Here is a 26081-nt window from a genome sequence, read left to right as displayed (position 1 = left end):
CTAATTTGTATTGCAAATTTTCAGTGGCTATAACAAATTATGGTAAATAATCACTAAAATATTTTGATTCAATGCAGTTTCTGTACTTAAATACATCAAACCGTTTAATATAGTGTTACATGATATGATTTTAAAATCCTTATGTTGTACAGTTAGGACTTCTGTGACTGACAATCAAACATCCACTGAATATTGAGAAATAGAGAAAAATATATACATATTTAAAAACTTAATATCTAGTAACTTAAAAACTGTTAAGGTGTTTTCCCTATAAACAAATCCATTTCTTACATCCTAAATTGTGTAACTTTTCTGTGATATAGCAATATCAATGAGAAGTTGCTTTAATCCACTTTTTGTCAGTAATTGTTTTGATGTCCCTGCATAACACAGTAATTTCATGACTGTCAGTGCTATTGCATTGGATGCGAATTGGAAGTACTTGACAGTTGATCTGGAACAATAAAATCTACTGTTTTTCTGAAGGACAGAACTACTGTTTATTCTATTAGAATCTAATTTCATTTCACGTAATTAAGAAAACTAGGAAATTCATTGTTTGTTTCATGTAAATGGTGTAAACTTCAGTAATGACATTGTTAGTTGGCAGAATTGAATGTCTAAACATGTAAACATATTCAAAACTATTTTGTATGTATGCCTGATCAATTTGATGTGGTAATTTTTAATATTAATACCAAAAGATGTAACATTAACAATGAAATAACTGTTTAAAAAGGTATATAAGAATGGAAGCTAGCTCGATGGGCATCATTGCTGGTCAGAGGTTCTGTGACACACCACCTCTGTCATATTGTCCAATAAAAATTCTATGAAAAGTATAAAGTTAAAGGTTCCTTAATCCACATAGCGTGCTGAATGTGTCTAAGACATGAATCCAGTTCTCAGGAAGAACTCCAGGACAATGAGCAGATAACAAATTAAGTATCCTGAGGTGCATCACCCGTACAGACTGTTCACATTTCATGCACCCATGTTGGCTGTTCACATTTTGTTGTGTATAAAACTGAAGCAAGGTTATAGCACACAATGTAGCATGGACTTCAGCAAGCTCACATAGTCATTTCCTTTTAAAGAAGTAGACATTATGTCACAATGTAGTTGGAATATTAGGAGTTAATCAATTGTAACGTCACATGTAGCACCACATTTCAAAAGCTATTCTCTTCTTGACTTAATAAGTCCCCATTTTACTTCCATACAAGATTACACTCCAAATACCTTCAGAGAAGACTTTCTAACACTTAAATTTATATTCAGTGCTAACATATTTCACTTTTTGAGAAAAGCTTTTCTTGTTACTGGTTTTCTGCATTTTATATCCTCACTCCTTAAGCCATCATCAGGTATTTTTTGTCCAAATAGTTACTCGTCGACTACATGTAGTGTCTTGTTTCCTAATCTAACTCCCTCCACATCACCTGTTTTAATAAGACTACATTCCAATATCAACTTACAGCTTTTCTTTTTCAAGGCACTATCCAGTCATTGAAATGATCATGCAAGTCCTTTGCCATATCTTACTGATCTACTGTGTTATTGCAAACCTTGAAGGTTTTATTTCTTCCCATTGAACTTTAAATCCATTTCGATTTTTCATTGTTTCCTCCTTTTCAGCTACTGCTTCCCTTTCAGGCCTTTTGACTCTCATAACATCAGTCTGCTTCCTGTGCAAGATGTAGATAAGTTTTTACTCACTATCTTTTATCTCTGTTACCTTCAGAATTTCACAGAATGTATTCCAGCCAACAGTGTCAAAAGCTTTCTCTAAATCTGCAAAAGCTCTAAACATAAGTTAACCTTTCTTCAGTCTACCTTCTAAGATAAGTCATAGGGTCAGTATGGCCTTGGGTGTCCCTACATTTCTTCAGAAATCCAAACAGATCTTCCCGCAAGTTTGGCTTCTATCAATTTTTCAATTCTTCTGTAAATAATTCATGTCAGTGCTTTGTAACCATAACTTTATTAAACTGATGACTGGTTCTTCCAGGGATTTAATAATTCCTTGGGAATACACTCTACTCTGGGAGGCTTGTTTTGATTTATGTACTGAAAGATAACAGAGTGAACATCTGCATTCTTTTTGGGTGGACTGGGAATGGCAGTACAGGGAATGAGATTCTGAATAGCGTGGACAGGGATTCCAAGTCAAGCATAAGTTTGTTGGAAGACTCCTGGGTGTAGTTTTCCAATGTGATGCAGAATTCCAGATGCTGCAAGCACTTAAGAGTACAATATGTATTTAAGACTTCGGGTGGATCAAAAGATGTTAAGGGAACTCATAGACTCTGAGAAGGGAGAAAGTTGTTGTTTCACAACAGAAGCATGAGGACCTCTGTCTCCAGCACACAAGTAGCAAAATTTGTGATTGTGTTTTTTGAGCAACAAGTGGTCACACATGGGTCAAGTTTTGGGACTTTGAATATTTCACGAGTGCATCAAAACTTACAATATTTCCACATTAAGAGTTTGAACCCTTAACTGTATATTTCTGGATATACTCTGAGACTGCTTTGTGATTTTATTTCTTTTGTCAAATAAATTCTATGTCTCACATCATCCATAGATTTCTCCCAGACCTTTTTTTTTTTTCTTAACCCCCCCCCCCCCACCCCCACCCCCACCCCCCCACCCACCGCATCGTGCTGCCTTCATACTCTGAATGGCGATATTGTTCATTCTATTTCTATCATGCCACATACAATTAAAAAATTACTACATCCATCACTTGTCTTATGAACTTGTTGATTAAATGTAACTTTATACCTGAAGAAAACCATGCCCATACGAGAAATCGTTGCAGGAGATGCATTGCTTAAATCATGAGTCTCAAAAATGAAGTTAACATTTGGGCCAAACTGAATTCTCCAACCAGATGGTAGCGTTAGAAGACGATTGTCATCAAGAACTGAATTAAGAGACTCTACCCATTCTGGATCAACATCACCATCACATACTATCCATGACTGCTGATCTGGAAAGATGTTTATTATCAATGCATAAAATGTCATTAAATGTAGATAAATTAATGCACAAATTACAAAAACAACAAATAAAATTTGAAAGCAACTGGACAGCAAATCTGTCAGGCTACCCAAATTGTAATTATATCAGCTATGCAGGAAATGACAGATTGCTACTTACCATTAAGAAGACACATCAAGTTGCAAACAGGCACGATTAAAAGACACTCACATATAGCTCTCAAATGCAGCCTTTGTCAGTAAGGACAGACACACACAAAAAATTCACACACACACACACAAGCTAGCACACCGCGTGCACACATGATCACCAACTCCAGCATCTCAGTCTGGAATGCAAAGTCACGTGGAAATTGTATTTGTAATCATCATCATCACCCTCGGAATACAAAATCTACTTGCAACAATTAAAGTTGCTGAGAATATAGTGTAATGAATCTATTGAGAAAATTATATAACTGATCCTCTTCTACTTCCATTAAATGTTAAGACCCATCTCTTCAGTACAATCAAAAACATCACATCACACATTTTGAACCTCTACTTAACAACGTAATTTTTTTCTTGTATCCCCCTACTATCCATTCTCATTCTCATTCAGTTATCTTTAGCTGTCTGTAATTATCCAACAAAACAGGTAAGGACACTATTGAAAAGAAACAAGGATATGAGGTGGATAAATCCTGGTAAAAGTATGTTTTGCTAGGACTCAGAGAAAAAGAAAAAGTCACAGTCTGAAGCTCCATTATCATCATTACACCAGATTCTACACTCCGTCATTCAAAAAGTAAAACTCATACTCATATAATAAAACACCACAATAATAATGCAAAAACTATTTGGAACATTATTGAACAAAGAAACAGACAAAACTAGTAATCAAAATCAAACTGAGCCACCAGAATATACCTTCACATCACTGGCCACCAAATTCAATGATTACCTCCTCACAGTGACTGCAAAGACTGCACACAGAAATGAACAACCAAATACAGATGCCTTAGATTTACTTTTGCAGACACTGCATGCACCATCTACAGCCTTTAATTTCAATATTATGAAAAGAATAGAGTGCTGCCCACAATATGGAGGAGATGCTAAGTCATAAGTCATGGAGAGGCACAATGGAAAGACTGCTGAGCACGTGAGCTTCTGGCCAAAAAGCAAGGAGGCAGTGATCGTGTGTGTGAGTTGCACTTGCGTGAATGCGTGTGTGTATCTACTTTAGAAGAAGGCCATTACACCAAAACTCAATTGTTTAGTAGTCTTTTTGTTGTGCCTGTCTGCAACTCAACATCTTCTGCACATGATGAGTAGCACTCTATCCTCTTCATAGTATTGTCATTATTCTGTTGTGGATTTTCCATTATTAGACATAAATTTCAAAAATACAGCGTCTAAGGAGATTAAAGAATTCATCAGGTCACTAAAACATAGTAATTCTACTAGCTATGATGGTGTTTCTAGCAGATATTAAAATCTTGTGCTGACTTGACAGGATTATCCTTAAGCTATCTTTGTAATCCATTAATGATTCAGGGTGCAAGTGCCGTGTGGAATGGAAGCAGCTATCTGGAGGCAGGGGAGGGGAGGGACAGCAGTATGTGCGTGGGGAAAGAGAAAAGAGCTGTCTGGTGAAGTTACTAGACTGCCAACAGGCACAATGTCAGGTGGCTGTCAGGTAGGGAGGTGCGGATGCAGGGTGGAGAGAAGTAAAAAAGGTGGGTAGTGAGGAAGGTGAAAGATGGTGGGTGCATTGGCAGAGGGTGACACACAAAGTGGGTGGGAGATGGGAATGGGGGTAGCTGGTAGGAAAGACGGGTGGAAGCTGTTGGGTGGAGGGTGTGGGGACAGTATGTTACTATAGGTTATAGGATAATTTTAGGAGTGGTGACTGTGTTGTAAGGATAACTCCTATCTGTGCTGTTAAGAAATGCTGGTGGTGGAGGATTCAGATGGCTTGGGTGGTGAAGGATGTCATGTTCATCTGCATATATGCCACAGGGTAGTCTACTTTGCTTTTGCACAGTTTGGTAGTGGCCATTCGTCCTGTTGGACAGCTGGTTGGTAGTCACATCAATACAAAAAGCTGTGCAATGGTGCAGCTTAGCTGGTAAATAACATGGCTGCTTTCACACGAGGCCTGACCTCTTTGGGGTATGATAAGCCTGTGATAGGACACAAATAGGAACTGCTGGGTAGGTGGATTGCACAGATCTTGCAGCAGAGTCTCCCAAAGGGATATGGTCTCTGTAGGAATGGGTTGGTATTGGGAATGGAATAAAGATGCACTAGGATGATGTGCAGGTTGGGTGGGTGGGTGATGGAATTAGGAGGTATTGGAAGGATCTTGGGTAGGGTACTTCTCATTTGAGGGCATGATGATAGGTAATCCAAGACCTGGCAGAGGATGTGGTCCAGTTGTTCCAGTCCCAGGTGGTACAGGGTGATGAAGGTGGCACTGTTTTGTGGCTGTATCTTGAGGGTGATGGAAGGATTGGGGATGTGAGGGGAAAAGGAATGGGAGGTCTATTTGTGGACTAGGTCTGGGGGACATATCTGACTGTGAAGGCCTTGGTGAGACCTCAGCATACTGGGCTAGGGAGTTCTTCTCACTGTAGGTCAGCTGTAACCAGATGGCCAGACCATATGGGATGGATTGTTTGGTGTGGAAGCCATGGCAGTTTTCAAAATACAGGTACTGTTGATGTTTGGTGGGTTTAACGTGGACAGAGGTGTCTATGGAGTCATCAAAGAGGAGGAGGTCAACATCCAGGAAGATGGCACACTGGGTCGAAGAGAATCAGGTGAAGAAGATGGGAGGGAAGATGTTGAGACTGTAAGGAATGTCTTGGCCATGAGTCCAGATCATGATGATATCATCAATGAACCTGAACCATACTAGCGGTTTGGAATTTTGGGAGGCTAGGAAGTCTCCTCTAGATGGCCCAGGTCAGCATAGGATCGTGCCATATGGATGTTCATGGCTGTGCTGTGAGTTTGCTTGTATACCTTCCCTGCAAAGGAGAAGTACACTGGTCCAAAATTAAAGTAACAAATGGAAATTTTGCAAGATTGCATTCATTTTGCCACAAAACATTATAAACAGGTGATAGTAAAGCAGAAACAATGTAAAAAATACAAAACATAAACAACTGCAACATACATGACAGTAGACAAAAGTGTCCTTTTTCCAATTTAATGGAACTACACACACATTGAGACAACTGATTAATGTGCTCAGCAAGCAGTGTGACCACCTCTGGCAGCAACACAGGCCTGATAACAATGGAACATGCAGTGAATGATGTCATCAACATCATGTTGAGTCAATCACACCCTATTCTTCCTGCAGAGCTGCTCGCAAGTGTTGGGGAGTAGTTGGTGGATGCTGACGTGATAGAACCCATCTCCACAGTGCACCCCAGACATGCCCTATGGGATTAAAACTGGAAGAGCGAGCATGCCACGCCACACATGCTATATCTTCCATTTTGAAGAAAACATCAACCACACATTCCGTAAGAGGTCTAACATTATTGTCCATCAATACGAAGTCTGGACCCACAGCACCTCGCAACAACCACACATGAGGCCTCAAGATCTCGTCATGATACCTGACAGCAGTTAAACCATACTGATTCACCTGTACAATCTCATGAAGAGACGATGAGTGGTCAGCATAATCCCTGTCCTTATCATTACGGATCCTCCTCAATACCAGTCTCTTACCACAATATTTGGGTCCCAAAATCATGTTCTACATTCCCTCCAGAGGTGAATCCATCAAGAATCACTCTCCAGACCAAACTGGAACTCATCTGTGAGAAGAACATTGCCCCACTGTTCTACTGGTCCAGGTGGCATACTGACAACTCAACCCTAGGTGTTCCCTCCTGTGAAGACACATCAGAGGCACACATGCAGCAGGTCTCCGACAATAAAGGCCACTCTGACAAAGCCTTCTGTACACCGTTTGCTTCAATACAACACACCGAGTGGATGCTGTGAGGTCAGATGCCACTTGCCATGCAGTACTAAGGCAGTACCTTTGTACCCTTACACCCAAATAATGGTTCTCTCTTCCTGATGTCACACATGGTCGGCCCTGCACTGCTCTTAGGGATACAGTTTAGGTCTCTACAAACCATCACCACATCTGAGAAACAACAAAATGATTCACATTGAGCCATCAGGGCACATCAGTTCACGAATGTCCTGCTTCCATTCTTTCTATGGCTTTCCACTGCAGAGAGTCTGGTAGGCATCTTTCCTGTGCAATACTGCACCATCTGTGACTGTGTACAAAGCAATTGTGGATGTGGGACCAGCAGACAAATTCTACCCCATTTGATGGGTGCCCTGATATCATCGCTGCTGTAGTTGTCAATTGACAGAAATGGCATCTTCTGTGCAGAACACAATCAAACGGACATCTGTTGGCACAGCCAGAATGCCAGTCTGGCCATGGTGGCCAGAGATAGAGGTCATGTATGCATGAGACATGCCTGCTTGTGCAAATGTGTGCATGTTTTCTTTTGTGAAAAACACTTTGGCCAAAACCTCAACATGTAAACAGTCTTTTCATTGTGCCTGTTTAGAACTCAACATGTCACCATTAAGGTGTCAAATTTTTCATGTAGGTCATTACTTCTATAACCCTGTGACCTTTTTTCTTTCTTCAGTAAACGGTAGAAATAGTTTATGTTGTCCTGACTACAGCATCTACATGGAGTTCTTAAAGACATGTTATTCCCAATACTGCAATTTACTTTTTAGCTTAGTATTTGAACTAGATGGTCACTAAAGCTAGCACTGTAAATTCTCACTAAAGCTAGCACTGTAAATTTTTAATGAAGTGTTGGATGAACTCTTCTTGACTAGAAACTAATCTTAAGCTATTTCACAAGCATCCATTACTTGAGTAACACCATTTACTTCAGTATTTAAATTGTAGAGCATATTAATATTCAAAAGGGCCTCTCTCTTCACACTTTTGTAAGAAAATCTATTTTGAAGTCTTCACAAATTACCAAAGCGCATTCGATTTTATTTGCTTTGTTGAGCAATAAATCTAATTCATTTAAAAAAGGTTCAAAATGTCTAGGTGGTGATCAGTAAAATGTAACAGTAACCAAGTTGAGTGTTGTAATTTTTATAGCTGCTGCTTCATAGTCCTTTTTGATATTTGTTCACATTAAGTCAGGTAGGGTAGTAAAATCCATATTTTCATGCTTGTAAATTGCAACTCCACCCTGCTCACTTTCTGCAGTAATATGACTTTTGTTATTTTTGTGTGTTGAACTGATTCAAGGCTAAGCCAGTGCCCATAAGCACATTATTACTGAGATGTACTTCAGCTCATCTGTTAGTAGTGCATTAATTTCTTGTGTATTATGGTGATAAGTTTTTATATTGTGTTCATTCATTGCTTAGTAGTCATGTGTTAGCTTCCAAGCAAGTATCAGTGTTTGTTACATAGCTGTGTGATAAGTATTATGCAGACACTACATTGTGCCAGTCGGCTGCGAGTGTAAATAAAATAATGAGAGCCTGGACTACTCCATGATGGACCAGGAATAGCCTCTTCACTCATTTTAAAATTGGAAACAAGAGCAATACACAACACAAAGCTAAGAAAAGTACACAAAACAAACAGCTACAATGCAATTATTTACCAAGGTTGCCAGTGTCATAAAACTGATATTTCAGGCACAACCTCTATCGGTATCTTACGCAACCATATGTCAAAAACTTGCCCCCCCCCCCCCCCCCCCCAATAGTAGATAAACAGCAACCACATATTAAAACTGAGAAAGCAGCAGCTTTTTTCAAAATAGCAGCTTCATTAGTTGATTAAATTTAAATGGCATAAGTGAGAATTATATTACGCAGTACAATGATAATTTATAGTTAACATAGTACAAAGATTAAGAATCTGTGGTTTCCTTGTCTTTTGTTACAGTATAACTTGACTCATTCCACATCCCTGACAATTCTTTACCTTGATGGTATCTATATAACATGGTGAATGAATGAGAGTATTGATTCCTGGAGTCCCGGTAATGTGATGAAGTATTATCTGTTTCTCCTCACATTTCATTCTGTGTTCTTTAGCTAAGTAGTGATCCATCAACAAGGATTTCTCAATTTGCTGTAGATTTAAGGAGTGACAGTGTTCTATATGCAAACTTTGAACAGTGCAAAATGTTTGGAGAAAGTAACATTTTCCACAGTGCCATGGAACGCTGTATACATCATGCTTCCTTCGACTGAGAACATCTGTAATCAATGATATGAAGCTACGAATACCCAGCATACACAAAATTGGAGGCTGCACAAATAACCTGAATCATCCATTTTGATGCCTATTTAGATGCACAATATCTAGTTGCATTGGTGTCACAAGTCCCAGCAACCACATCTCAACTGCAGATCATAACCAGATAGACAACTAAAAATGGAACATATGTTGATTTTAGGATGCTGTGCTAAGCCCTAAAAAATTCCACCCCTGGAAAATCCTAGTCAACTACACTTTTTTTTATGAAATAGTGTCTGATGAGATGTTAAATTACAATCTTCCTTCTTATATCTGACAGAAGCGTTGTTTTTCAATTCTTTCTTCTGATAGACTATTGATTAGAATCCTTCATATGATACTTCAGAACACAGTTAACTTTCACATTACATATTACCTGACATCTCAGAATATACATGTTGTGCTGCTAAAGTAAGTACACCATCATTCCACTGCCTTGTGTCTATGTCAATCTGGCCCAGAAACTGAGTCCTTGGCATAGCTTTTGGATTCATAGTGTACTGCTTAATTGGTTGACTGAGTTTCCCTAGAGCCTGTAACAGATGTAGTAATCCCTCTTACTACTTGCATACAGACAAATGGAAGGCATAATTTTCACAGTTTTGAGTAGAAAGACAGTGCTATGAATTTACAAACGAAAAATAATGGAATTCAAGTAGGGAACTTATAAGGGAACAACAATAGCCAATGGGTACTGAATAAACTGAGTTAAAGAGTGTAAAATGACAATAAATAGCATTAATGTAAAATGAGCAGCCCACCTAACACAAATAATGCGCAGTACACAATAATATGTTATTGAAATTGAACCCAGGAATAAAACCTGTGATCCACAAACATAAACTATAATGTTAAAACAGAACATTAAAACAATTAATTTGTTTGGTGAGATATATAAAAATGCACTTTATTTAACTGGATAAATAAAAAATTGACTCATCAAGTGGCAACAGAAGATACGCATAATAGATGGTGGTAATTGGCAAAGTTTCGGAGCCAGTGGCTCCTTCTTCAGGCAGAAGGGTTTGAAGGAGAAGGAAGAGGGGTAAAGAAAAAGGACTGGAGAGGTCTAGGAAAAGGGATAGATTTCTGGAAAGTCACCCAGAATTGCAGGTCAGGGGAGACTTACTATACAGAATGAGAAGGAAAGATGATTGTTGATGACTGCATCGGGTGAGATTTGAAAACCTGAGAGCTTAAAGGTGGAAGACAAGGTAATATGTAGACAGAGATTACTGATTAAACATCATGCACTTAGATTTTCACTCTTATTAACTCATACATGATGTTTAAGCAGTAATCTCTGTCTGAATATTATCCTGTCTTCCACCTTTAAGCTATCAAGTTTTCAAATCTTGTCTGGTGCAGTCCCCAACAGTCAGCCTTTTCTTCTCATTCCATATGGTAAGACTCCCCTGACCTGCAGTTCTGGGTCACTTTCCTGAAATCTACCCCTTTTCCTAGACCTCTCCACTCCTTTTCCTTCACCCCTTTTCCTTCACCTTCAAACCCTTCTGCCTGAAGAAGGAGCCACTGGCTCCAAAAGCTTGCCAATTACAACTGTCTTCTATGTGTGTGTTCTGCCACCGCTTGGTGAGTATCTTTTTTGTCTATTCAATTAAATAATTTAGTCAATAATTGATTATTTTTGTTGTTATAAAATGCACTTTACTACATTTAAAAGCAAGAAATTTGTAGACTGTGTGTACAGATTAGATTAGGATACCTGGAATTGTTGGAAGAAGCTATGTTCTTAGTGTTCAAATTAAATACACAAAAATCTTATTTTCAGCTCCAAATAAAAAAGGCACATTTACAAACAAGTGATCTTATAACATCATAAAACAAACAATGGAAAATCCAGGAAGGAATAATAACAGTATTGTGAAAAGGGTAGTCACCACTCACCATATAGAGGAGATGCTGAGACACAGATAGGCATAACAAAAAGTCAAACATGCCTTCATCAGAATAGACAACATACTATCACAGGCTCACAGAAACACAACTCACACACATGACCACAGTCTCTGGCTGCCATGGGCAGACTCTAAGCAACAGTGCATGACGGGAGAGGCAAACTGGGTGGTGGTGGTAAGGATGAGGCTGGGGCAGTAAGTGGGAGGGACAGCAGGATAGGTGTAGGGGACAGTAAAGTTCTGCTAGTGGGAGCATACAAGGGTAAGGTGGGGGCAGAGTAAGGCAGCCAGGTGCAGTTGGGAAGTCAGACAGCACATAGAATGCAGCAAGGTGGTTGCAGCTTAGCTTGTGGATCACATGACTGGTTTCACAGGCAGTCCTGCCTTTGATGTGCTAGGTGATACTGGTGACTGGACTGGAGTAGGTGGTGATGGGAGGATGTATGGGACAAGTCTTGCATCTAGGCCTATTACTGGGTTATGAACCATGAAGCAAAGGGTTTGGAGCAGGGGCTGTATAGAGATGGACAAGGATATTACGTAGGTTGAGTGGGTGACAGAATACTACTGTGGGAGGGGTGGGAAGGATATTGGGTAGGACATTCCTCATTTCAGGGCACAATGCGAGGTAGACCAAACCCTGGCAGAGACTGTGATTCAGTTGCTCCGGTCTTGGGTGGTACTGAGTCTGAGGGGAATGCTCTCCTTGTGGTCAGATGGTGGGGTTTTGAGAGGTGGTGGGTGAATGGGAAAACAAGGCAACAGAGATCTGTTTTTATACAAGGTTGGGAGAGTAATTACATTGTGTGAAGGCCTCACTGAGACCCTTGCTGTGTTTCAAAAGTGACTGCCTGTCACTACAGATGGGATGGCCACAGGTGGCTAGGCTGTGTGAAAAGGACTTCCTGGTAAGGAATGTATGGCAGCTGTCAAAGTGAAGGTATTGTTGCTGGTTGGTAGGTGTGATATGGACGGAGGTACTGATGTAACCATCTTTGAGGGGGAGGTCAACATCAAGCAAGGTGGCTTGTTGGGTTGAGGAGGACGAGGTGAAGTTGAAACGGGATAAGGTGTTAAGGTTCTCGACAAATGTAGATAGGGTGTCCTCACCCTCTATCCAGATCACAAATAGTGCTTAGAAAGGATTCCTCTAGATGGCCCATGCTGTTTGGCATGTGAGTGCCCACAGCTGTGCCTTGAATTTGTTTGTAGGTGTTGCTTTTAAAGGAGAAGTAATTTTGGATGAAAATATAGTTGCTCATGGCGACTAGGGAGGAGGTTGTTGGTTTGGAATCACGCATCAGGAAAGGTAGTGTTCAACACTGGCAATGCCATGACTTAAGGAACATTAAGGTAAAGGGATGTGGCAACAACAGTGACGAGCAGGGCACCATGTGGTAAAGGGACAGGGGCTATGGAGAGTCAGTGGAGGAAATGGTTGGTATCTCTTATATAGGAGGGTAGGTTGCAGGTAAGAAGATGAAGCTGTGGTTGGGAAGCATGTAGAAGGAAGGAGTACAGGGACATGTAGGGGTGAGGAGAGAGATGGACTCCAGGGGGAGGTTCTGCGATGGGCCTAAGGATTTGACGAGAGACTGGAGATCCTGCTGGATTCCTGGAATCGGGTCACTGTGGCAAGGTTTGTAAGGTGAATGAATCTGTCTGCTGGTGTAGTCCTTTACCAGGAAATCCTTGAGGTTCAAAACAACAGTCGTGGAGGTTTTGTCAGCAGGCAGCTTTATAAAATCAGGATAAGTTCTTAGGTGGTGGATTGTGGTTCTTTCTGCAGCTTTTATGTTAGCTTACCTGTTGAGGAATTTGGGGAATGATGGTGAAGCAAGGTTCGAGATTAAGAAATCCTGGAAAGATAATAGAGGGTGATTTGTGGGCAGTGAGGTTGGATCACAGTTGGAGAAGTAGTGACCTGAGTAATGCAGGGTTCAATATTGGCCTTCGGTTTAGTCTGACTGGTAGGGTTGGTGGCGAACAAGTGTTTCCACTGTAGGGACTGGGAGAAGGTGAGAAGGTCTTTCACAAGTCCTGCATGATTGGATTTGAGAGTGGGACAAAAAGTGTAGGGCCTTTGGAAAGGGCTGATACTTCTCCGTGGCAAAGGCTTTTGGAGGGAACACTCATGACTGAACCATGAAAACATTAATAAAATGTGCTGCAGTTTAAATAATATTTGAAGAAAACCAAATTTTTTTTGCAAAATGAGTTCTGCAGGATTCAGTCATGGCAGCATAGTTTTCCTCTGCTTGCATGAAGCACTTCACAATGTTAATAAATACACAGAGAAATGTAAAGATGCTTTCTATGATACATCATACTGACCAATTTTCCCTACTCCACAAAATTCCACATAATAAAAAGTAATCATTAATAAATCAAAAGTACAAAGCATTACTAATAAATCTGTTAATCATACATCTTCATAAAAATGTAGTTGCACACAACAACCCATAAGTTTCTGAGATGGAGTAATAAGTAGAAAACTAATGAATAACCATAAACAAAGTTCTGAAACATCTGAGTAATCAATCCATTAATATGGAATGAGCATACTGATCAGATAATTTGAGATCTTAAACAACTCTGAAAGCTGTTTCTTCAGATGCTGATGGATATGTACAACTCTGTATCTACATCCCAACTGCCTGATAAAATAAGATAAACTTCGAGACTCACACTCTACAGGGAGAAGAGATGTAACACTCATCTGCTGCCAATTAAGTGGCTAAAAAGTGGCCAATCATGCATGTAAAATATTCTGCACAAATTTTATCAGCCAGTGACCTGAAGATGAAGGCAAGTGGTGTATGGGAATTATTGTTCTTTTTTGTTATGAATGAGTAATATTTCATTATTTGGTATTTGTTCTGTATTCGTGTAAGTGTGTTAAGGGCCACTATGAAAAAACAAACACACAAACGAACACTGCATCGCTGTACCCTTCACATGACCATCCAAATATCAAAACCAACATTAGTGGTTTTTTCGAGACAAGTTTGATTGACTTACCATTTTTAGGAGATGACAAATTGTTGTCTTTCCTGAACCTGATGGTCCCATTAGCACGACACCCATTCGTTGTTGCAGCTGCTCATATACTTCTAAACATTTCTTTTCCTGCAAGTAACAGAACAAATAACTGACAACCATTAATATGTTACAGACTGCATGAGCATACACAAAGTTAAAATAATTTCACTATTTTGCTTATCCCAAACTTTTCAAAATTTCAAGCAATTGGCAAATGACAGAAATGTACACACTTTTAAGACAAGACAAGACAGAAGGAAAGCCACCCTTTTCAGAGATTTTAGTTGAGGGAAAGTTACATGATTGTTTTGGAAACTTGTTGTATGATAAACTGACCCACATAGAATGATATTTCAATGGGCACAGTTTCCAACATCTTACCCAAAATAGAGCTGTGCTGAACACTCTGATAGATAGAGTTAGTAGCATATCATATGAGAACTATCTCAGCAGCAAAGTAAATCATCTAACCAGTGTGTTTACACAATATGACTCTCAAGCCCATGAAATCAAGTTAGCTCCTCTGGAAAAGACACATCCAAATCCATCCAATGGAAAAAGCAACATCAGTCCATAGTCTTCCTCCCACTTTGTGGAGCAACAGAAAGTAAAACTGGATGAATCTCTAACAGCTATGGGATTAAGACAGACTTTAAGCCAGCTAAGAAAATCAAAGAGATGTTGCATCCTGTGAAGGAGAGTCATTGCTTCTGAGTTGTAGGTGTGTATGATATTGCATTTTAATGTGGCAATAGTTATGTGGGATAGTCTATTTGAACCATCTCCCAGCATTATTCTGAATATCTGCAGCACATCATGAACAGAAATCTAAAACAATCTTGGGTTGTTGAACACAGGCTTATAAATGAGTGCAAAAACATTATTTGAGCAGACAGTCATTCTATCTCTTGCTTGAAACTACTGTCACTCAATCATTAACCCTATGGCACATACCATCCACTGCAATCCAGAATGACTGAAAACACCAAAGAAGTGACTATCAAAAGCCTTCCAATGCAGTGAAAATCATGCGCCATAGGGTTAGAGGCTGTGAAAATTAGATTGAGTCAACAACTCACATGATATGGGCTAGGCACTCTGCAATGTATAGAATCAGGCACTAGATAGCATGAGTCTCTAGTTGCAGTGGGCACTGTTACAGCATTTACATTTGTGTGTTTCCATTACTTCTTTAAGAATGATTACTTTTCTGACAAAGGCTATGGTGGATACTACCAAAAGCTCATATTTTTCATTGAGAAGTAACATGAGAATTACTCTGAGAATATTTAACTTTCCCATAAAGTTACATTACTTTTGGGCATCCTCTATTATCTTCATGCTTCATGGTGAATAGAAGAACTGCCCATGTAACGGAAAAGGAAGAAGAATGAGTCAGATAATTAGATGGTAGAAACAAGTTTGTACATAATAGATGATGCTTTGTCAATGGGAATTAAAAAGGACAATGTAGGCTGTAAAACATTGAAGAACTAAACTGTGCCCCACTGAGCACTAAACAAGTGACAAATAGAGCAGGATAGGAGCAACAAAAAGAAAAAAAGCAATATTAACTGATGTTTTGTTCCATTATAAATTATACATACCTGTCTTTCATTAAAATGTAATCCAAGCTCTGAAAAACTTGTTTTCAAGGCTTCTTTGAGCATTTTTCCAGTTGATTCAACAAATTCAGTTCCAGGAAACATGTCTTGAACTAAGGCATCAAATTTTTTACAGTCGGCAAAGGTTAGTTTTGATGCTGTGTTCAAACGCAGCACTGAGACAACTAACTGAGTTTCATCAGATTCTGATAAAGGACTGTTATTTGAAGTGCCTTTCTCTCTCTGATGTGCTCGAATAGCAGCTCCACATCCTCCAAGTATAGTCTTCAGTGCTCGGAGGCCCCAATCATAGTGTTGTTGCTTTGACAGTAGTTTCCTACAAACAATTTCACAGTGTGACTCACAAAGCTATTTAAACAAAATCCTATATGCTATGGTGATAGCATAAACAACTGCACCCGTGCCTTCATTAGGACCACAAAATCTTTTGCAGCATAGTCAATGAGAAAATATTGTATGGTGCTCAACATGAGTTACTTCATAGTAAGAATACAACTTTTGGAGAGTAGCCTCATCAGAAACAAAATTAATTATCTGTTGGTAAAGCCTTATCAGTACAATGGTCATATTGACATTGACCCATGTCTTACAGTGAAAGAATGTAGAGTTTCAATGTGCAGATTCAGGGTACAGTTGTACAGAGTGCTGCATTAGGTTCATCTTATAATAACTGAAGTAGTAGGTACTCCAATGTTAATTCATTTTTAAGGCAAATTTTTTCTGAAAGTGCTCAACAGTTTCATTCAGAACTGACATTAATTGAAAATCAAGGATTTTTTATATGTGCCATACTTAGAATTTAAACTGTACAATTTTATATGAGTGATTAGATTAGATTCAGTTCTCATTCCATAGGCCCAAAAATGACATGATTCTCATGAGTGTGGAACATGTCAGAAAGTATAACATAAAAAGCATAGAACATCTGAATATAATTCTCGCTTCCTGTGTCATTTGTCAGGAAAATGTCAACATATGTGAATACATTACAGTAAACTGGAATTGCTAATGTTTACAGAATTAATACACTGTCAGAATGAAACATAGTTATGCACTTTTAATAAATTTATCATATAAAAAATACTTAATCTTGACTGTTGTGACCAAGTGCTGTCAAAACCGAAATCTAACAGACACTTTTATTTAAGCTGGTCTAACAGTCCCTATTGAAGATATTCATCTATGGAATAGAAGGAGTTGCCTGCCAAAAAGCCTTTCAAACCCTGTTTAAACTGTGTCTTATCTGAAACCAAGTTTTTAATGATTGCTGGCAACTTACTGAAAATGTGTGTTCCTGAATATTAGGGCCCTTTTTGGAACAATGCAATACATTTTAGGTATTTGTGTAGATTGTCCTTATTCCTGATATCAATATTAACTATTGAGATGTAGGTTGGAAATAGAGCCATATTATTTGCAACAAATTTCATAAAGGAATAAATATACTGAGAAGCAGTAGTCAGAATACCAGTGTCCTGAACAAGTTTATACATGAATTACAACGCAAATGAGTCTTATTGTATGCTTTTGTATTCTAATAACTTTTGCTCAGTTTGATGAGTTACCTCAAAATATGATCCGATATAACATAATAGAATGAAAGAAAGCAAAGTATGTAAACTTTTTTATATTTATGTCACCTAAATCTGACATCATTTGCATTGCAAATACAGACCTGTTTAGGCAATTCAGCTGTTCTGTGGAATGCCTTTCCAAAGTAAATTTATTATCAGGTCGTAATTCCAGAAATTTAACACTGTCAACCCCCTCTATCTGCATGTCTTCATATGTTATACATATACTGGAAGGAAATCTCTTACAGGTTCTGAACTGAATACAGAGGGTCTTTTCAAAGTTTAATGATAGTGAATTAGTATTAAACCTTTTATTAATGTCGGTAAAAATTTGATTAGCAGCCATTTCTGAAACTGTACTTGATTTGCTATTTATTGCAATGTTCGTATCATCTGCAAAAACTTAGCATCTGGTATTGCAACAGTCAAGAGGTCACTAACGTCCACAGGAAAAAGCAATGGATCAAAGAAGCAACCTTGAGGAACACCACCTGTAATTAATTTCCAATCAGATGAAGACTGATTGCTTCTCCCACAGGCATTCCATAATGACACCCATTGTCTCCTGTTAATTAAATAAGACTGAAACCATTTTGCAGCACTGGCAGTGACACCATAATATTGTAATTTACTTACAAGACTACTGTGATTCACACAGTCAGATATTTTTGACAGGTCACAGAAAATTCCAGTAACCTCTAATTTGTTACCTACTGTGTTAAGTACATTCTCACTGTACATGTAAATAGCCTTCTACACCACAGAATCCTTGGGGATGCAAATTGTGACTTTAATAATATATTTTTTGCAGTCAGATACTTAACAAGATGCTTGAACACAACCTTTTCAAATTTTTTGGAAAAGCCAACAAAAGCGATACTGGTCATTAGTTTGACAGTATCTCTTTACCTCCCTCTCGTAAAGGGTATATTTTAGCCACTCTGTTCCACTGATAAGAGATTGATTACACAAATAACTTAAGGTAGAACTCAACTCACAAGAACACTCTTTGATTAACTTGGTTGATATGTTACTGTGACCACTAGAATACTTTGATTTTAAGGATTTTATGATTGATACTACTTCTTTTGGAGAAGTGAATGTCAATTCCATTTTACTGAAGTTATTTGTAGAGACTGGATTGGTCTCAGATATTCCATTGCACTGTTTACTGAACCCGATAATTACAAGCTGCCAGTAACAGAAAGACAGAACTTGTTTAAGAGATTTGCAACACCACAAGTGCTTGTTACCCATGTCTCATTTATTTTTAAAGCTATCTGTTCCTCTTCCTTTCTGGCCACTCCTGTCTCTGTCTTCACTATATCTCATATAGTTTTTATTTTGTTGCCTGATGTAATTATCTTTTTATCATAATAAAAGTGCTTAGATTTCTGGATTACTTGCTTCAATATTTTGTAGTATTCTTTGTAATGCATTACAATGCTAACATCAGAGCAGTTTCTAGATAATAATTATAGTTTCCTTTTCGTCTCACATGATATCTTGATTTCTTGTGTAATCCATGGTTTGTTTTTTGATCTCTGATCTGAGTTACCTTTAGGGCAAAACAATTTTCAAATGAGAAAGTAACTTTATTAATGAATGCTCTTTATTTTCCATTTGTGTCAGAAGTATTGTAAACATCTATTCAGTTCATGTCTTTGAGCAGTCTCCTAAAATTCCCAATTTCCGACTGACTTATTATCCTGCTGCACTCAGATTTAATAGATTTTATATCCTGACAAATTTCAATATTTAACATAAAATGATGAATGTCATTATCAGATAGCCCATTTAGTAATGGTCTTGTGATATGACTTTTTTCCCTAGATTTGTCTACAAAGATATTATCAACAGCAGTCTCAGAGCATTTACATACCTTAGTTGCAATGTTCACAGCATAAATTAAATTGAATGTAGTGTTAGTGATAGCAATAATTGTGCACTGACAGAGCTTTTCAATAAATCCACATTAAAATCACCAGCAACCACAGTTTCCTTTTTTTACTGTGAGATGGGGCAACAGAGCTTCCAAGTTTTTTACGAAGAGGTTAAAGTTTCCTGAAGGTGCTCTGTATATACATACTATTATAAAGGACTTGTTGTGGAATACTACTTCTGTTGCACAAATTGCTCTTGCTGCTCTGAGCAAAATTTATCAAAATAAATTCTTGAAATTAAAACAGTTTCTGACAAATGTGAAAACTCCTCCTTTCTTCATATTTTCTCCACAGAAGTAAGAGGCTAACTTAATTCCTGTAACATTTAACAATTCTAACCAGTGGTCACACGATTTTCAGAGAGGCAAATGATATCAACTGGTTTGGTCAACTCTAATTCTTCAACACAAATGAGCAACTCATTGAGCTTCACCCTCAGTCCTTGGATATTCTGATGCAATAAAGATAACTGATTTTGTGCACTGGCTGAATTACAATTGGATGGACCTAATTTTTCTGTCCATTTCTGAACATCTCCAGTCTCAATTAGAGGCTGTTTGCATGAATTATGTACATCAAAATTTCCTTTCTGGCCACCTGTTTCATCAATGTGAAAGTCATTTTCAACCTGTCTCTGAACGTATTTTGTTTCTACCTTTCCCACCCTAAAAAACACTGCTGTTCTGCCACTTGCAACCACTGGTACTTTACCACATGTGATAGTGACCCCCCCCCCCCCCCCCCCTTAAAAGTATTTGCTATTACCCCAGGCAACTTTCCCTTCCCTTTCCTATTGAGGTGAAGGCCACGGCTAATATAGTCCCACCTATTGAGATAGTCAACAGGAACTACAGCTATATGAGACCCCATACCTGATCCAAGAAGCGATTCCACCTCTAAATTAACTCTCCTAAAAGAACAGTTTAAATGAGGTCAGTCATGTTGCCTCAGAACAGACACATCCCCAACACCAGTATGTCTTGTTGCTGAAGCTACTGTTAACAGATCACCCTCAAATGAACAATTCAGGTCTCTGTCTATGCTGTTGCCTGCCCCATCCACTATCATCACAGTGTCTTCCTTTGTGACATCTTTGCGAAGTGAACCTGACCCAGACTTGCACTAGGTTTAAAAAACTTGTGACCTGGTAACCTGACCATAGTTCATCCTGTAACAGTTGGCCAACAGCTCTACCATGTGAACTACCTAACAACAAAATTTTCTTCTTCTTCACATCTTTTTCTGACTTCTCAAACATTCAAACATTTTTTGAATTTTTGTTGTGTCCTATCTACTCATACACCTACTTTTGGCTCACCAGTTTCCAATTGTGACAACAGGTCAAAAACCTGTTTTCCACATTGACAATAAAACTGTCTTATAAAGTCCTGTTCCTATTTCTTCCATAACCCATTTTCACTTCCAACCTCTCTTTTCCTTTCTCTCCCCTTAACCTTTCCAGATCTTGTTTTGCCTTATTTAGTTCTGCCTGAAGGACAGCAATCTTCTCCTCCTTCCACTATCTCCATATCTTTATAGCAAATCCTACAAAACCAATGGGCCTTGTTTATTTCCCCACTTCTCATACCATTACAGTCACCCACATGAAAGAAACTGTAACAACCCTCACACTACATGCTGGAACTAACAGTCCTATGGCATGTCATACACTTCTTACTCATAGCAAACAAATTTTAGCTTAACTTCCTTTAATATATTAAACATTTTCAAAGCCCAGAGTTAAGTAAAGCAGTCTCTCACAGTAATAACTCTCTAATTTATACATAGTGATTCATAGATTATATGTGACTCAAATAGACAACAAAAGAAGCGAGCTCACTAACAAAAGTTTATAGCTTTCTTGACTAACTACTGTAAAACTTTTTTCATCTTATTTTATTATTTATTGCTGAATAATCATAAATAAGTACAGGCTATTCAGGAGAAATACAGTGTACCAAAACACAAAAGAAGTGGGAAATACAGTACAGATATTATAGGTGAAAGAGGGGCATTCTGTATTTGTAAAAAAATACACTTCTCTTAATATTGATGCACTTATTCTCCACAACTAAATAACAAGAGTGTTAGTAAAAACTACCACAGCTGTTTTTCAGGTATATGTGTTATCCATAGTTGTTTCTGTTGTAAGCGTACATTTTTCAGATAACCTAAAATTCACCAACAGTCTCCATGGCTAATTCTCATAAAGCAGCAGAAATTTGTTGAAGGCATGACTCGAAACTGTCTAATCACTATGCGCAATGCTAAATGGCACATTCTGTAATTTGCTAAGCACACTGAAACTCTTTGCCCATCACTTTGCACAAGCACAGCCATCAGTACATGCAGGGAACATAACCACATGCTGTGCTATCATACAGATGAGAAAAAAATCTTTTGCAATTGAATGTTTTATTTGTGTGTACCAAACATGTTTTACCTATTCATGATAGGCACCTTCAGTGGTGCATAATATAAAGAAAATTATTTAATTATTCAAATTACCTATTCATGATAGGCATCTTCAGTAGTGCATAATATAAAGAAAATTATTTAATTATTCAAATTGTGATAGGACATCTGTAGTGATCCTTGAAAGACTGCCCAGAGCACAAAAAATCACTTGGGGTAGAGTCCTGAGATGATTGTCAAATGCTTAATTTTATGTGTTCTATTGTTTGCTCTGCAGTCAAGTCAGCAGGTGAATGGAAACCATACCTTTTTAAGGTGTAACCACATGTTTCTTGACCCATCCCAGTGCAGTTCAGCTCCAACAAGGTTTGATATGGATCTTAAACCAGGTGAGCACTGTTGGGTGGCTGGTAATTGTAGCGTTGTTCACACATAGAAAGAATTGATACGAGGGTTGGAACTTTAATAGTGGTAACTATTTATTTACAGCTCGTACAAAATAGATACATGTTTCAAAGTTTTACTGATCTTCAAAGTAGTCACCAGCATTGTGTATAGCACATTGCCAGCAATGTGGAAGTCACAGGATACTCTTAGCAGTGACAGTTATGTTGACAGTTGGAGTGGCACAGTCTATTGCCCGACAAATTTGTAGTAGTTCTGAAGCGAATGCCTCGAAGTGTTTCCTTCAGTTTACAAATTGAGTTGAACTCACAAGGGCTTAAGTCAGGGGAGTGCAGTACGTGGTATAGCACTTAGCAGCCCCATCAGTCAAACAAATCAGTAAGAGCTTGCACAGTATGTGCTTGAGTATTGTCCTGCAAAATGATGGTCAGGTCCTGCAGAAAGTGTTATCACTTCTGTCTCTAAGCTGGTCGTAGGTTGTGTTCCAAAAATGAACAGCATGGAGACAGAAGTGATGACACTTTCTGCAGGACCTGACCATAATTTTGCAAGACAATGCTCAAGCACGTATAGTACAAGATGTTACTAATTTGTTTGACTAATGGGGCTGCTAAGTGCTAGACCACCTACTGCACTCCCCTGACTTAAGCCCTCATGAGTTCAACTCAGTTTCTAAACTTAAGGAAACACTTCACAGCATTCGCTTCAGAACTGGTACATATTTGTTGGGCAACAGACTGCACCACTCGAACTGTCGACACAACTGGTACTGCTAAGTGTATCCTACGACTTCCATGTTACTGGCAACAGGTTATACACAATGCTGGTGACTACTTTGAAGATCAGTAAAACTTTGAAACATGTATCTGTTTTGTACAAGCTGTAAATAAATAGTTGCTACTATTAAAGTTTCAACCCTCGTAATTTCTGCATCAACCCAGGGTGGTTTCTGTGGCTTCAAATGAGTTGTCAGTCAATCTTGGGGGGCATCATAGAAGGGAAAGTTCTTACGAGAAGTGATCTTCTTGAATATGTTTATTGTAGCTGCTTTCCTCCTTACATCTTGCAGATCAGTAACAGCTAGTTCAGGCAACCACTGAAAGAAAGTAGATCTAACAGCACTAGTGATAATGCCTCATGGATTCATTAAGCTACATATCAGTCTTTGTTGTGTGGGCACTGCTTTCCAATAAAGGAGCACAACATTCAGTAGTAGAATACATAAGAGTGAGAGCAGCATATCACAGAGTTGTGGCATCTGCACCCCAACTGCTTCTCGTAAAAGCAGATTCATTCTTGAGCTAAGATTCTTTCATAACTTAATTCACTGCTGTTTAAGTGATAATGACTGAACCAGAGTGATTCTCGGATATACTGGATTGTAATTATTTGGTTATTTGATTCCAGCAAAAGTCACATGTAGCTTTCTTTGGTTTTTTTATCACTTAGATGGAATACTGTAACCTCAAGTTTATCTACAGTAGACTTAAGTCTCCATTTATAGAAGTAATCACTACATTTCGTCAGATCACATGCCAGCACATTATCACAGTGCAAAAGACATTTACTCTGGAGGACAAATGCTAGGATGTATTCATGATGGATTTTCACGGATTAAGTGTACGGCAACTCACGGATATTCAAGTTAAACAGAATGGGGACCAAATCAGATCCCTGAGGTAGGACATTATTTACAGTCTTCCGCTTGCTGACTTGACTATTGAGGATCACTTAAACACCTGTCAAGGAGCATGTTGTTCACTAGAAACACCAGCTTTTCACATGGGATGACTTCAATAGACTTTGTCATCAATGCCTTCCTCCATTCCTCCTCACAGTGTCATAAGCTTCCATTAGACCTAAAAAACTGCAGGTTCTATTACAGTTCTCAATGTTAAGAGCTGAGCACAGCAGCTCCAATGTTTCCTAAAGCTACCTTGTTCAGCAGGGATGATTTGATCAGTGGATTCTTGAATGCTATCTAGAATAAACCTTTCTAGTTGGTTTCTATGTCATGCTGAATAGCAATATTCAGTAGTGAGAAGCATTGGTTCTGTATTTGCCTGGTTTCAGGATGGCAATTATATTAGTCTGTTTGAAAGCTTTGGTAACTTTCAACTTCTCAAAATATCGCAGAAGAATTCAATGAGCCACAATTTCTGATTGCTTTAAGAAACTGTAGATATACACCATCAAAGCCAAAAGCTTCATTTACTTTTAATATCTTCAAGGCTATGTCAAGTTTCTCAATGCAGAGGTCACTTGAATAGTCTGTACGTCATTTTAGATGTAATCTCTTTACGTACAATTCATTTATTACAGTTCATGCATGTGCCTTGTCTATTTTAGTTTCTGTAATCTTTATTAGTCTGGATGCAACAGAGTTAGCATTCATATGTGTAACTGTGTTTGACGACTTTGGATCTGTACCAAATTTTCTTATAAGGTTCCAGGCTTTCCACCTAGAATGTGTGACCTTGAGCCCTGACATTGTTTTATGCCATTTTTCTTTTGTGTCCTCATTGGGAGTTCCCAATAGGTTATCAGCTATTGTGTCATTGTGAGATTCTTCACATTCAGCAAATAAATCATTGCATTCTTGAGACCATCTGAGGATGTACTCCTTCTGGAACCCACATGGAATACGTTTACTGGCATTAACTTTAATTGCACCCACATATTGTTCATAATTAGATGGAACTAGGGAAATCCACTGAAAAGTACTAGGTACTTCAAAATGAATATCAGGGCTTTATGGCTTTGTAGCATTTATCATATCAAATGAAAGAGCTACTCAAACATATCCGTTTGTATACCAGTGCACATGCTCATGCATTGTCTCTTGTGTCTTCCATTAGAAAGCACTAGTAGCAAAAATGCCAACTAGTGAAGAGAAAGGTTTTTGTGTTCTACTGATTGCAAGGACTAGATCTGTTGTTATGGTGCAATATGTATTCTGTACTAAGTTCCGTTGTAATCCTCCAAGTGATGACAACATCCATAGAAGGAAACATCCATTTGAAGACACCACCTGTCTTCACAAAAGGAAGAGTATGGGAAGACCAAGAATGACAGAAAAAGGTGTTCAACAAGCGATACAGTCTTTCATGCATATCTCCAAGAAATCAGTCTGGAAGGCTAGCCATGAATTAGCAATTCCAGTGACATCTGTGTGGAGACTTTTAAGGGGACACTTACAACTACATCCCTACCTCAAGCAGTTGTTACAAGCTCTAAAACCTATAGACTACAGTTTAAATGTCACCTCTGCAAATGAAAAGTTGCTGCACGACAATGAACATTTTCTGGATTATGTGATCTTCAGTGATGAATCAATGTTTCAGCTAAGTGCGAATGTGAACATATGTAACATGCGCATCTGATGATCAGCAAATCCCCATAAAATGGTACATTTGTGCCAGGATGACTGAGCATGTTTTGCAAGGCCTTCACTTTCATACAATCTGATGCCATGTGATTTTTACATTTGAGAGTTCATAAAGGATCACATGTATATGCCTTTGCTACCAACTGATCTACACAACTTCAGAGACAGGACTGAAGTAGCTGTTGCAACAATTACTCAGACACTCTGACCAAGATTTGTGAAGAACTTGATGTGTGCAGTGTGACCAATGGTGCTCACATTGAACTTATGAAAAATAACTGTTTAAGTTAATTTTTCATTTGATGTATCATTTATTATCATAAGCTGAGTGTAATAAATGCTACAAGACCTTAAAACCCCAATATTCCACTTAAGACACCTGGTATTATCGAGACCTTTATGAAACAGTTCCTCATTCATCAACTGGAAATTCCATAAAGATG

General features: G+C 38.4%; 1 protein-coding gene across 1 annotated transcript in view; it reads right to left on the bottom strand.

Moving 5' to 3' along the window:
- The window catches only part of LOC124594191 (cytoplasmic dynein 2 heavy chain 1), a 786854-nt gene that overhangs the window by 400910 nt on the left and 359863 nt on the right, over window positions 1-26081 (bottom strand). The window contains exons 32-35 of the mRNA XM_047132551.1: window positions 15896-16229; window positions 14268-14375; window positions 9704-9860; window positions 2788-2995 (exon numbers count right to left, since the gene is read on the bottom strand). Coding sequence (XP_046988507.1) covers window positions 2788-2995; window positions 9704-9860; window positions 14268-14375; window positions 15896-16229 — 807 coding nt within the window. The remainder of the gene's footprint in view (window positions 1-2787; window positions 2996-9703; window positions 9861-14267; window positions 14376-15895; window positions 16230-26081) is intronic.

The sequence above is a fragment of the Schistocerca americana genome, chromosome 2 (genome assembly GCF_021461395.2).
Source record: "Schistocerca americana isolate TAMUIC-IGC-003095 chromosome 2, iqSchAmer2.1, whole genome shotgun sequence".
NCBI lineage: Eukaryota > Metazoa > Arthropoda > Insecta > Orthoptera > Acrididae > Schistocerca > Schistocerca americana.
Note: the sequence above shows the minus strand (reverse complement) of the source record. Positions and strands in the feature narration are given on the sequence as shown.